The following is a 15,047-nucleotide window of genomic DNA, read 5'->3' as shown; positions in this document are numbered from 1 at the left end:
AAGATCGTCGCGTCGTTCCTTTGCGAGACACTTCCTACGAAACCTGTGCACCAGAATCCATACAAGGTATCGCATCCCTCCCCATACAGACCGGAGTCACCGGAACACACCAGCTGCGTCCAGCGGGGTTGTCGCAACGCCTCCCCAGGGTCTCAGGAGTGACCAATCCCTTTTTTTTCTCAACGTTTCAGCTTTCCTTTGGAACGTTTGTCGCATCTAAAGGTACTTTTGGCTAAAACGTGACGCAACTGTGGATTGTTTTAACGCAACCTTAAGAACTCTTTTTAAATCATATCCTTGAACTGTTTATGTTGGATTTTTGTCGTTTTGGTCTTGTTTAGTTTAGATTAAATACTTCTATTTTTCTAAACTGGTGTGGAGTCCATTTGTGGTGTTTTCACTGTGTTACTGTGAGTGTTGGAACAAATAATTTACACATTGCCTTTGATAAGCATGTCTGCTCATGCAAAGCTACCGAGGGGGTGAGCAAGGGTTATCTAAAGCGTGTATCCCCCTTACCCTGACTAGAAGCAAGGGTCCCTATTTGGACATTGGTACCTACCTCTGCCAAATAGAGACCCCCAGATCTAACACAAACTGACAGATGACTTAGGTGTGTAGCTTACAGGTCAGTAGAAACTTAAACTAGTTTGAGTTGTTGATTAAGCTTTTCCCGTAAAACTGTAAAAGAAAAACCAATTACAAAGAAAGCTAATGCATGTTTCCAAATAAAAAAAGAAATATAACACATTACAGTGCTGAACCAAGTTTTGAAATCCGGCACTAAAAATGTCATACTGGCAGCCACATATCTCATTGTAAACTAAATTACATTTCTATCTTGATTCCCCTGTCAACATTTCCAGCCTGTTTTTATCTTGTGACTTATGAAAAAGACACAGAATGTGAAACACTTACCCTTTCTAATTAACGCTACAGATAGGTAACATCATGGTTTAATAATACTGCAAGGACCTATACTGGTGCAAATAATGCCTGATGGGAACAAAAGCAAAACTGGGAAGTGAAGGTTTCCAGATTATTGGTATAATCTAGGATACTATGTTAAAAGCCACAAAATGGCAGTGCACTTGGTTTGATAAATGAAGCCAAAATTCAGAAAAACAAGAGCACAGTTGCACTTCTTATCATGTTTTACAATTTTTCTTCATGATGGGAATGCCCTGGCAGGCCTTGAGAGAGATCATGGAATATGTTCTCCATTTTTCAGTAATATACTGAACATGATAGTTTTCACGCTAAAAACATTGCCCTTATATTCTACTAGTATATGTAAAAAACTAAATTATTCTATGCAAACGGAAAAACATCAATAACAAAATTATTCTATGCAAACGGAAAAGCATCATTAATATTATCTGTGGGTTTCTTGTGCTCATATACATGTATTGTGCCAATTCTACACAACTAAAGTTTTTCCACAAATAATAACTTCTACTAAAAGAAGACTTCTGGTCATAACTTAAAAGGATGATACAGTATCAAATAACAAAAGTGCATCAAATAAAATCAGAGCAGATCATCAACCCCAATGATCTAATAATTAAAAAAAAATATATGCATTGGAACTCCAATGTAAAAAATGCTATCCAAACTGACAACAGTTGAACGAAAATTTCCACAATAATGATTTTCGTACTGGGATTGCTCTTCTGTTATGGTCATTAATTTTTATGAGACAGCAGTATGCGTGCAGCAGTTTTCGAATACATCCCTTATAATTAAAAGTCTAAATATAAAATTATGCAAAATCGAATTATGTTCTATGCATATACTTTCAAACAATAACATGAAAAAATTGTAAGACTTTAAATTTCATATTTATATTTCTAACTTAAAAAATTGTTCATAAAAATTAATTGCAAACAGCAGTAATAGTTCATACAAAATTTCAAACAACAGGGTGTTGTTTAATAACTTATAGCTTTAAAACGTTATTTGTTGCAAAGCTTTGGGTTCCCACTAGTCTGACTTTTTGCCATTAGTAAGTAGAACACCTTTGTCCTTTATATCCGTTCTTAGATGATCATAGTTTAAATGTTTGATGATGGTTCCCGGTATTAGTGCCATTACAGCTATAGCCAACAGTTTCAACAATGTACCCCAGGAGAAAATGTCATCAAGAGATTTGATTTTAGAAAGAATGGAGCCAGTCTGTACACAAATGAAGTTGTAGGGTACAAGACCTGTAATATAGAAATATGCATTAACATGATTAACATACACACAAGGAGGGAAAGACAAAACTGATCTAGGACATCAAATGTAAGTGAACATATTTGTGTGACAGAAATGTGTATCCCAAAAGAGGTTAACTGAAGCTTGGTTTTCTATTACATATACATTAAATCAATACCAGCTTATATTACAGGACAAAAGTCATCCAATGAAAAACAGAAACATCAATATTTGGAGTTCACGCCTGCAGGTAAAAATCCTGGCTTAATGAGGTGAACATGATTAGTTAAATCAGACCCTATTTACTAAAATGTATCAAAGAACAATGTCTTGGCTTTTAAACAGTAAATCAACTCATAACTCACATTAATAATTCATTTGTTATAAATTCTGACCACATTATTCCCCCTCCACACAGACTGCACACAAAAAATGTAAAGTAAACTCAAGAAAGAAAAATACATATTTTTGGGAAAACGGTTACTAGAGAGAGACACAGTTGAGACAATGATCCACTGTTTCAAATAAGCTCAACAAAATGTTATGGAGCTTTTAAGTTGATAATGTAACAGTTACAAGCAAACAATTTAAAAAAATGCTCGGATTTAAAAAATAAAAAAAACCAGAATATACCTCCATATCTGTATATCTTTTCCTTACCTATCAGCACAGAAAAGAAGAACTGGATCAAAGGAATATTCAAGATTGGAGACGTGATGTTTAAGAACCAATTTGGAGTCATGGGGAAGAATCTCAAAAACAGCAGAAAGAAAAATAAACCACTTCGGTTCTCTTCCACCTGTTACCATAACAAGAAAGAAATGGATGGTTTCACCAAAATGTCTTACACAGATGTTACATATCTCTTGATGTACACATATGAAATAAATGTGATTGAATTTATCAGAGACAGAACAAGTTACTGACTAAAAATGAACACTGTGATTGAAAAATCTAAATAGTAGGACAATTACCCTTGTCTACACCTGAATAGCCTTTAAAGTTCATAAATTGTTGCATAAAAATAAAAAATGAACGACCTGTTTTCAAACCTTAGCAGTAGCTGATCTGAAGGAGTTCCTTGGTGTAAGAGAACATAGGTTACCATGATGTGTAACTCTTACTTTTGAACCCTCCATCCTTCAAAATACCACCCTTTTTGTGTCAGATCACCATATAGAAGTAAACTTAGGATGCTGAATAACACTCAAGATCAGTATCAAGGGAAAATGATAAGGTGAGAAGCTTGACCATTCAATTTACAATTTGTTCTTGAATAGATTCTTTTTTTAATGCATATATTAGTTTCAGCCTTTGGGAAGTTTAGTGGTCCAAATGTGTCCTCTGAACAGAGCAATAATGTGTAAGGGCCTGTTATTCAGCATTTGGAATCAGTTCAGTGCACATGCTGCACAACAATAATACATTATTATGACTGCTTCCACAGCAGAGATCTATGGGTAACCTCAGAGCCAATGGATTTGCATCCCAGTGGATATTAACACCCAAGAAAAATTGTATAACTGAGTTTAGTAATAAAAGTGGTTATCATCAGCTAGAGAACTTAGAACTGTAGTCTGTCCTACGCATAGGTCTCTTCATGTTAGAACAAGCATGATATCTTTCCATGCCCAAACAGGACATCCCTACTTGTGAAAGTACTCTGGCTCACACACCATGTTACTAAAATTAAAAAAACTCTAGCTCTGTAAATGTACATCTTCAGAACTGGAAAAATGGACAGGAAAATATTGTTATTCATCCAGAGTAGAAATCAAATTTAAAAAAATAACTAACTTTCCAGTTTACTTGATGAAATGAATAAAAGCAATAAATACACAATCCAGAATGGGGGGTTGCGAGGATGAGAGACAGGAAGGGAATGGGAAGGTCAAAAACGAAATATCTGCGATTCGTCTCGGAAGAAATTTAGACTTGTATCTGCTTCTAAATGCATAGCTAATAAAAAGACATAACCCCTTTATTATGCAAATTGTAGATGTCTCACTACAGCAGAATTATGAGTTGATGCATTAAATAGAATTAACAAAAAAATCAATCAAGGACTGCTGAAAAAAGTAATTAATCTGGGATACTTTAGCAAACTACAGAAGTACCCACAGATTAAGTATTTCAAAAGATCCTGCCGAGCAAAGACAAACCAATGGGCATACCCAACACACTAATATAACTAAACTGTACCCTTCAGGCATGAATTTGGACAAACCTTTTGCCACTAGCTCCCAAGTCAAAAATGTTAGGCACGTTATTAAAGCCCACTGACGCTGGATGAAAATGAATGAAAATTAAAATATATTTGCACAAATAATAGCAAAATCATTTAGCCATCCCAAACAGAAACATGTTTGTGCTGCCTGTTGTATTTACTTGCAGTATACTCAGCTGTATTTCAAAGAGACTCAGTCACCAACCATGTAATTGACCGGATACAAACCCAAAAAGCACCTAAACGGTTGTAAAGACGATCACATCAAACCAGCACTAAACTAAGTTTACTGCTAACTACTGGACTCTAAAACAAATGTATGGTTCTTTTGCATTATTTGTAAAGCCTTCAGGAAGAAAGGACCAGAATATTCACTCTCCATCCATCCCCCCAATCCCCCGGATATCTTTTCATATCACAGATCAGACTCTAACACCCCACATCTTAATATCCAAAGCAAGCTTTCAAAATTAATAAGTAACTGAAAGGAGACATTGAACAATTTAAAATTATCATATAATGTTGTGCAAAGCTCTTTATTTGCAGCCCGAGACCAGTAAAGACCTCTGTATCTTAGGTTTTAAGCAACCATCTGAACTGTGTGCAAATATGCCATGGCTTTCTTGGAAAAACAGTGTCTACAAAATCCGCTGCAATTATTTTCCTCCCTTCACTTTTTAACTGCTGCCCTCCCAGGGATGAAAGATATAAGAGTCTTATTACTAATTTTATGATCCATGACCCTCTGTACCCAGGCCGCAGTCCGAACGGCGCTAACGTGGGGGTCCGACAGGCATATTACAAGATGTGCGGATGGCATTTGGAAAGACTGTGGATGAACTGCCGACACCGTCGGCACACAGCACACCACCTGGATCGTGGTCGGGGAAAAGCAGCTACCATAGGACAGTGCAGGGTATTTTTACTGCTGTCCATTTTACAAGTTGGGTTTTCCAGCAACTGAACGCGGCGGATAGACTGCCGGCTTCAAGTCAGCGCAAACAAAGGATTTGGGGTGCGTACTCACCCTGTTCCTGTGATTTCAGTCAGAGTTTGACGTGGATCCCTTTCTTCAGGTCCCCCCTTCACATCAGTCTCTTCACAGAGAGGATTATGACCCTGTTTGTGGTGATGTATAGGTGTGCCCTTTTTGTACCATATACCCGTTGCCTGGACTGCCCACATATGGATCCGACTCCGGCAATGGGTAGGTGGTATTCTTTCACATGTATCATGCATGTGTATGCATCTGACACATATGTAGTCGAAATGCTCACACAGGCGTCGATACATATGGAAAAGTAATCACCACCGCTGCAAAATATGCGCAGCCCTCAGGTGGGCACTTCTTAATATGGAAGTCAGACGACCACTGGCCTGTGGTCTTGTGGAGGCCGCGGCGATCAGGCAGTCTCACCACCAAACTTGCAAAAAGGGCCAAAGTGTCTGATTCTAACAGCATTCATAACATTGGTACAGGTGGATACTTTATAACATTTGTGTAGGAGAGTGTCTAAGTGCCCCTCCACTATGTATTTGCCTCCTACATCAACATATATCCCTAAGGTGCTAAATTCCTATTAATCAATGTGATCAACCTTTCTAGAGGCAGATTATTCCAAGCCTCTGTGGGCATACTTTTAATAGATTTTTTTGTCTACAGTACTTTTGACCATTTGTAAATTCACTGGCTGTTTCTTCCAAATTTTTTTTAGTGTCTTATGCAGATTGGTCATCTTTGCATGTACATGTGCTTTAACTTTTTTTGTTATTATAGATTTGGATAAAAGCCTTGGGTTGTGTTCTAGGAACTCTAGTGCTGTAATATCACGTGTTCAGCCAAGTTGTAAATAGACAAGGTTCCCATATATAGTTCCTGTTATAGTCCCATGATTTACGTCTCAACATGATTGTCTTTGATTCGGCCAGCAACTTCCCTTTCATTGCAATAAACGTATTAAACTATCTTACTATTATTGTTGAAATATATATTTTTCAAACCTAGTCAAATTGGTGGATGATTGAAAACCAAATGGGAATGGCAGGTGTTTTTCTAAGATTTTAGTTATTTTATTCTGAACGAACCGCTTTTGACATACCTAAAACGTGTGTCAATGGGTCCTTATTTGGTCTAGCAAAACTGTTGAAACGCCTGCAGCCAGTGTGCCAATTTGTTTAAGACTCACTATAAACTTTTGTTTAACTTTCCATTGGAATTCTCTCACTAGTGATTGGCATCTTCTATTGTGAAAGATAGATGTGTTCCCTTTCCCTGTTTGTCTCCTAGTACACTCCTTTTTCATCTTTTAGTTGTTTCATACACTGATATTAGAACACAATATCAGCTAACCACTTGTCTTGTGATTTTTTTGTCTTTTTATTGAGTGTTGCTTACCTTTGGGCACATTTATTTAAAGGCACAAAAGTTTGAACAGAAGTGTTTTACAAAAATGAAAAGCGGCACCTAATCTCTCAAGTGGGTGGAGTGTTAACAGAAGCATGGGTTTTAGAGCATCTGATTAAAGTTTTTAATTATTTTTTATGTTTGATCTGTTTATTGATTTTTGCATTACAAAACACATATGTACAGCATATGCATAAGAAACAGGTTACACTGAGATGATTTATATAAACACAACAGCAGTGGTTCCAAAACTTTTGACTCCTGAGGACCCCCATTGAGTCACCACTGGAAGCGGGGACCCCCAAGCAATTTGTATGATTTAAATTTTAAATATTAAAACAGTAATTCGAGAAAAAAACACGTGTGCACATTAAAGAAATACTCAAATTACTAAGGATTTTGGGGCCAGATGTACGAACATTTCATTTAGCGCCTCGCAATTGGCGACACATTGTAAGTGGCAAATTGCGAGTCGCAAAATGAAATACAGCAGTGTGTTTGACACTGTTTGGGATTCCCAATGGGCTTACAAATTGCGAGACTCATTAATATTGATGAGCCTCTCGCAATTTGCGAACCCATTGGGAATGCCAGCCATCCCAGGGATGGTGGCCTGTTGGGCTCAGCAGACCACTATGTCTGGGACTGCTTTTAAATAAAGCAGTTTACTTTTTTTTTTTTTTTAAATGCAGCCCGTTTTCCATGCATTTAAAAAAAAAAAAAAAGAAAACACTGCCTGCTCTTTAAAAATAATTTTGCAAGCATTTGCAAAGGGGAAGGGGTCCCCTGGGGACCCCTTTCCATTTGCAAAAGCATTACTGTCTACTTGAAGTAGATGGTAATTGCGAGTGTTTTGCAACCGCAATTGCGGTCGCAAAACATTTTTACATGGTTTTGAGACTCACTATTTGGAAGGGAATGCCCCTTCCAAATAGCAAGTAGCAAAACCTAATTAGTGAGTCGCAAAAAAATTGTGACTTGTGAAATAGGCTATGTACTTGGCCCAATGGGTTTTTGCATGTGCATACGGGTTTGCAAACCCGTTTGCGCATAAAAAAAACGGGTCATACATCTAGCCCGTAGTATTTTATATTGAAGGAATTTGCAAACAAGGAAAACATTTAATGGGAAGGTTGGTGCTGCATCTCCGTGACTAACTTTTAAATTGTTGTTTTTTTTTCGCAGTACCAGGCTCCTGCTCCTGCCAGGGCCAGACTGGAAACCCAAAGCAGCTCTGGCAAATATTTTCAGACCAGTCCCCACACGGTGCACCCAAGTGCGGGGAGTGAGCCTGACCACTACAAAGGGGGCTTTCGGAGGCTCCCCCCTCAAAATATTTAGGAAACAATGGTGATTCTACAACACATTTTTCATTATATATTGAATTGTATTAACTTTTAAAGAATAGTAAATGAAGGCCTTACTATGCACCAGGATGTGACAATCTTTGTTGGGGTTCTTCAATGATTCCCCTATTATCCCCCTCCAACAGTGCCTCTCATCTCTACATATTTTATAGCATCTCTCATTCCATTGTAGGATGTCAGAGCACTTCACATCACACACATATAGAGACAATGAATCAAATGTAAATCAGTGTATAGAAAATGTTACATAAGGTAAAGGACTACAAGGTGTAGGATTCACATGTAATTCATACTGGTAGGCATTTTTAAAGAGGGCTTGGTCTGGGAACGCACTAACTCAGGATTCAGAACATAACACAGTGGCTAGCACTGACTTTAACATTAAAAATATATTTCCACCCACATTAACCTTTTTAGCAACATCAGGATAATGAATGAATGGGAAAAACATAGGTTACTAACTAGTACCATGCAGTTTGCAAGCAGCTCTTTGATGACAGTTTATAGGTCCTGCTATATTACGATTGGCACTTATGAAGTGCACAGTAACAAAAGAACATCTGTGACAAAAGCAGTAACCAAGGACCTATGCACATAAAATACTGCTTTTTAAAATGCATGTTACGCGTTCTTTGCAGTAGGCATATTAACCCTCTGTGCTACATTAGTTAAGTCAAAGCTGCCACTGAACAAAACTCATCTCTCTCCAGCAGGTACATTAATCACTGGCATTATCTTGACGCTTTTATTGTTGCTCAAAAGCTGCTAATTATACAAGAAACTTTGCTGTGCTTTTAAAACTGCTGCCTACTGACCCCCTGCGAATGTATCACGGACCCCAGGGGGTCCGCGGACCCCAGTTTGGGAAACACTGCACTACAGCATGCAGTCACATCGGATAAATTACAGATGAATCCCAGCCTTCATTGTACAATGGGTGATCATACTATATCAGAATATACCTAGTGCGGATAGCATTTAAGTTTCATGAGATCAATACATTTCTAAACCGTTAAACCAACTCATCAGGCACCCACTACTCCGAACGCCCGTCCCAGGACAGTTGGAAGAATGTATCTGATCAGCTATACGACCAATAGTTCCAAATATTACATATTCCAATTCAAGAATTCGTCCTGGATGATATCACTATATTTGCTTCTTAATGGAGAGAGCACAGCCTCACCCTTCAGTTGAGCGCTAGTATCCTATTCTATGGGTCGTCTACTGCTGGGTCAGGGTGCATCGCCACGAGGATCACGTTCCAGCTATCCGAGATTGGAATTTTTTTTTCCCAAGGTATCCTCCCTACGAAGGGACACACCCTCTGCTTTGGCCCAGTTGAGGATAAAGCAAGACCAACCCTGCAAGGGTGGTGGATCAGCAGATTTCTAGTGTCTCGTTATTAACCGTTTGGCCACCATTAGCCCCAGATCTAGAAAGCGACTCATGTCTCTGTGTTTTTTGTCTCTTGTGAACAGCCCTAATATACATACCTCCAATGTGTTTGATATTTGTCTATCTGTGCAGTTCGATATTGTGTCACTCCCTTCCATTACTGTTGTAATTTAGGGCATGACCACAGCATATGCAATCAATCAGCGTCTAGGTAACAACATCGAGGGCATTTCAAGTCTGATCTATGAAAATAGAGGTTGAGTTTCTCCAGGGTGAGATATGTACTATGTAGTGCTGAATGAATCTGAACCAGACATTACATGGGACATATGTGGGACTCACCAAGATTGCGTTCCATTTGGTGGGTGACATAGGTCCGATTCCTATTTTGTACGTAGCAGGGACAGGTCATGTATTGTGTACAGATGGAATGCATCCACAAACCAGCGAGTTAAGTGTTTGAAAGCAACGGTAGGCCACTTGGAGCAACAGGGGGAAGAGGGCCAGCCTTCCTGCCACAATGGTGAAACAAAGAGAATAGAACCAGCGTTTGTGGGGCATCTATACCCACTGTATTTGACAGGTGTCGGTCCACCAGTCAGCGGGCCACCCATTGTAGCGGTAATGCTAGATAATAGTTCAAAAAGTATGGTACCGCTAACCCCTCCCAGTCTAAGGGTAAATATAACTTTGTGAGCGCAACTCTGCATCGCAATTTGTTCCATATTAGATCACGAAGCATTCGCTCAATGAGTCGGAAGAAAGATAGCGAAAGTTAGAGTGACAGGTTAGAGAAGTAATAAAGAACACAGGGAAGCAACACCATCTTAATAAGGGACACCCTGGATGCTTCCGAAGGGGCAAGCGTTTTCTAGAAAGTCATCTGAGATGATAGTATTGTAAGGGCGTGCGTAAGGTTTCCATCAAGAAGGTCATGATCAGTGTGGTACACCCTAATGCCCAAATAGCGGAACTTGGTCGGCTGCCAGTTGACTAGGATTCCGCCTATGGTAAGCAACGGGTCAGACGTGTTGGGATCGAATGGGAACGACCATATTTTCTTCAATTGACTGCAGCCCTGAGAGACAGGCGAATAAAGCGAGTATATTGGGTATAATATACGGGAGTTCTCTTACATCTTTTATATATAATAAGTCATCCGCGTATAAAGAAATTGCATGTACCGCATCACCCATATGAACATCTCACCAGGTTGCCTTTGGTCATATGGCCAGGGGCTCGAAGGTCAGAGGGGGGAGAAGGGCATCCCTGCCTAGTGCTTCTCTTCACCGATATATGTGGTGCAGAATAAAAGGTGTATACTTGTGTGGTAGGGCTGCAGTGTCTCCAAATATCTCTACCAGTCCCCATCCGCAGGCCCAGCTCTTCCGTACCAAGGCCCCAGTAGGCGCCAGTGTACCTCTCAACAGTGGGAATGAGCGAGCCAAGGTAATGTCTAATACGTTGTTAAAGTCACCCCATAACACATGGCAGATCACACTATTTGGAAAGAACTGTGGATAGTTTACTCTAGAAGGGCCCTTGTTCTGTGTGTGGTGCATATAGGTTACCAGTTAGTAAACATATCCCATCCTGCCTACCTTTTTGAAAGACATATCTTTCCAATGACTCCTCCCACACATCTCGGCCCTTTCATTACGGCGCCTCTGAGAAAGGCGGACCAGCATTGGCCCGCCGCAAGTATGGTGGGTGCACCGGCTCCCACCCGCTCTCTGTGGCACGCCTTATCGCGGATTGGACCCCACGTTCCTTAGTGACCCTGAAGTGATCAAATCACTTCCGGGTCACTGGGGAGCAAAGGCCAGGCCGGTTAGAACCGGCCTGGCTAGTGAGGGGTTAAATGGCCGGGGAGCACGGGAGTCTGCCTCTTTGCTCCGCGCTCCACGGCCTGCCCCCCCCCCGGCTCCAGGAGGCTGTAATTCTTTTTCTGTTTTTCTCCTCTTGCAGGTGTGCCTTTTTGTGAGAGGAGGAATCTACGCGTCTGGACAGGAATCTACGCGCCTGAACGCCGGCATGAGGAGCAGACTGGAAACCGCCTTGAAACTTCTGCGGGAGAAGCACTTTTGTTTTTTCTCCTCTGCAGGGTATCCGACATCAGGAGCCGCTACGCTGCCGCGAGCAGCAAAGGGGACCGCCGAGTGCTGGGAGCGTCTCCCGCGAATTGAGGTGCCCCTTTCAAGGTCGTCACGCCGGTCTGCAGCGGTTTTCATCGCCCGGATCGGAGGTTCTGTGTGTGGTGCATATAGGTTACCAGTTAGTAAACATATCCCATCCTGCCTACCTTTTTGAAAGACATATCTCCCTCCACATCTGTCTCCACCTCCTCTATTAGAAGGGTGTTACCAGGGTGGACTCGGACCAACAACCCCAGAGCAAATGCTGAGTAACTGGTAGCATAAATGTGTCCCCTCCACCTGCGTCACAGTTTATTAGTCTCCATGTGCGTTAGGTGGGCCTCCTGCAGAAAAGCTATCTGCACTTTGTGTCATTTCAGATATGCATAGACTGAGTATCTATGAGAGGGGGTGCGTAGCCCTCGTACATTCCATATTATGCGTTGAGATGTCATGCCATGAGTGCTTTGTGTATATGAATTGGGAAAAAGCATCTACTTGAATGCAATCATATTGGAAGATATGTCTGAGATCAGTTTCAATCGAGTGCAGTAGCACCAGAGCAAACTTTTCTTAAAACAAAATGCCAACATGTAATACCAAAAGAGTGGACCTTACAGTCGTGAGGAACTGCCCAAACCTATAGTTGTATTATATGTGAACAGAGTAACCCCTTACAAGGTGTGTGTGTCAGGGGGCGTGAATCTTCAGCACAATCAGATGCAAATACTAGGGAAATGAATGACCAGGCCATTTCTAGAGCCAGACTGGGTTCTGGTGAGAGTCCTGCTGGTCTATCTCCATCACAGAGCAAGACTGTGAAGAGGTTCTGGAACAGTTTCTTATGGGGCAGTAAATCTACTTTCGGTAGATAGCAGCCGTGCGTAATACTGTTCATTTGTCTTCTTGATGCAATGATGACTTGCAGCTTAAAGACCCCCTTTCGCTGATAGGGAGTAGGTGGCACGTATTCACACAACCTCCACCTGCAAGTTCACACTCATACCACTCAGGAGCCTGATGCACACATGAGAAAGGGGGAGAGGGGAGGGGGTTCTCACAGCATTGCAACTTGATGTCTAATCAGTGCCAGCGTTACATGGTACTTACTGCCCCTGTACTTTCCCAGATTTGTGGCAGTGTCGCTTCAATACATTATGGGCAGGCTAGTCTAGTTACACATCAGGTCCACATGCATTGCACTGTGACACACCACAATTTCCCCAATGAGTTCACTCCGAAACTCAGCCCTGTGGATTGCTGCAAGGGAGGTCAGCCATTCAAAGAACAAATTAGTAGAGTGCATGTTAGAGTTACCAGTTGTGCCTTTTGTCCAGATGCTCAGAAATATAACCGTTCCTAGTGGGGCAGAGTGAGCAGGGAGGCATTCCATGCTACATTCTCGGTGGAATGGGGGAGCACAGTCTCGCAGATGGGTGCGGCCCAAGCGCCTGCCAGCTATTGTACTGTTGGGGTTTTCAGATGGTGGCATAATTTTTCATTCACCCCTTGCCTCCAGCGTTCATGGAGTCTCAAGTATCAGTAGGCCCGGAGCAGACCGTTAAAACTCCAGGCCCAGGTCCAGTCCCAGTGCTCCTTCACAGCGGGACGGAGTATCCTGGTCCAGGGGCCAGCAGCGCCGTCAGTGGGCCTCCTCTCGGCTCTCAGCTTCACCACGCTGCCACTGCACAGTACCTGAAATGGCACCCCAGCAGGCTCCAAAACAGCCCCTAGCTGCGGGCTCCCACTCCCAGATGGAGCCAGCTGCTGCAGCCAATGACTCCTCCCACACATCTCGGCCCTTTCATTATGGCGCCTCTGAGAAAGGCGGACCATCATTGGCCCGCCGCAAGTAGTGTGGGTGCACCGGCCCCCACCCGCTCTCTGTGGTGGGGCACGCCCTGTCGCGTCACAATGACGCGGCGGGCGCGCCTTATCGCGGATTGGACCCCACGTTCCTTAGTGACCCTGAAGTGATCGAATCACTTCCGGGTCACTGGGGAGCAAAGGCCAGGCCGGTTAGAACCGGCCTGGCTAGTGAGGGGTTAAATGGCCGGGGAGCACGGGAGTCTGCCTCTTTGCTCCCCGCTCCACGGCCTGTCCCCCCGGCTCCAGGAGGCTGTAATTCTTTTTCTGTTTTTCTCCTCTTGCAGGTGTGCCTTTTTGTGAGAGGAGGAATCGACGCGTCTGGACAGGAATCTACGCGTCTGGACGCCGGCAGGAGGAGCAGACTGGAAACCGCCTTGAAACTTCTGCGGGAGAAGCACTTTTGTTTTCTCTCCTCTGCAGGGTATCCGACATCGGCCGCCGCGAGCAGCAAAGGGGACCGCCGAGTGCTGGGAGCGTCTCCCGCGAATTGAGGTGCCCCTTTCAAGGTCGTCACGCCGGTCTGCAGCGGTTTTCATCGCCCGGATCAGAGGACGCCCGGCCCGGCCCTTCCCTCCCGCTTCGTGGAAGGCTCTGTTGTTGAGGAGTGCTGGCAGAGGAATTGCGCACACAGCTTGACAATAGAATAGGCGCTGTTGCTTAGTTGGTTAAAGCGCCAGTCTGGTAAATAGCAGTGCAACGGATGCTGCGGGCCGCAAGGCTGTGACCTAAGTGCTAGAGCACAGGTAGGCGATTAAGTCAGTTGATTAGTGCGTGTTGCTAACAACGCCAAGGTTGCAGGTTTGATCACTGTATCTTTCGCTTCTTTAAATAGTCCTTGCTCAACATCCTGTGACTCTGGGAAAATCGCTTAGTCTCCCCGAGCCTACAACAAATGCATGCATCTGTCTGTATAACTGGTGCTCATGCAAAGCGCTCTGATACCTTTAAACACATTGTTCGGACAGGCATGCGTTCTGGTAATTAACTAGCCAAGTGAATAGTTAAAGTCAGAGGAGCTGTGCATTTGTCCTGACAGCGATCAGAGGGGACATTATTGTAACCAGTGAACCACAACATAAAGTGTGTAACTACTGCGAGGTGCTGTTGGAAAATCACCGTAGGAGCAAAGGTAAATACTGCCCCTGGCCAGCAGTTTTGCATTGCAGAGTACGGTCAAAGGGATTCAGCTGCAGTTTAAGCTGATATCAGGGTCATTCTCACAGACTCCTTATTCTGCTTCTGTGGTCAAGGGCTCTCCGTGGTGGCACATCAGACGTGCAAGAGGACATCACTCACAGAGGTCACAGACAGGCCTGCATTTCACTGCTTCTGTGGGCCGCCGGGCTCGAGATTACTCACCAAACACCCAGGTTAGCTGGTGTGGCGCGGCTCCAGTTGCGTGGTGCTTGCGGCCGGCTTGTGTACCTCTAATGGTGCTCAGGTAAGGA

At 42.8% G+C, this 15,047-nt stretch overlaps 1 protein-coding gene across 1 annotated transcript in view; it reads right to left on the bottom strand.

Moving 5' to 3' along the window:
- Window positions 1–1,161: 1,161 nt before the first annotated feature.
- The window catches only part of TMEM41A (transmembrane protein 41A), a 151,500-nt gene continuing 137,614 nt past the window's right edge, over window positions 1,162–15,047 (bottom strand). Inside the window, exons 4-5 of the mRNA XM_078680460.1 lie at window positions 2,860–2,998; window positions 1,162–2,207 (exon numbers count right to left, since the gene is read on the bottom strand). Coding sequence (XP_078536586.1) covers window positions 1,984–2,207; window positions 2,860–2,998 — 363 coding nt within the window. The 3' untranslated portion in view covers window positions 1,162–1,983. The remainder of the gene's footprint in view (window positions 2,208–2,859; window positions 2,999–15,047) is intronic.

This window comes from Lissotriton helveticus, chromosome 3_1 (assembly GCF_964261635.1).
Source record: "Lissotriton helveticus chromosome 3_1, aLisHel1.1, whole genome shotgun sequence".
NCBI classification, from domain to species: domain Eukaryota; kingdom Metazoa; phylum Chordata; class Amphibia; order Caudata; family Salamandridae; genus Lissotriton; species Lissotriton helveticus.
This window is presented reverse-complemented; position numbering and strand designations above follow the sequence as displayed.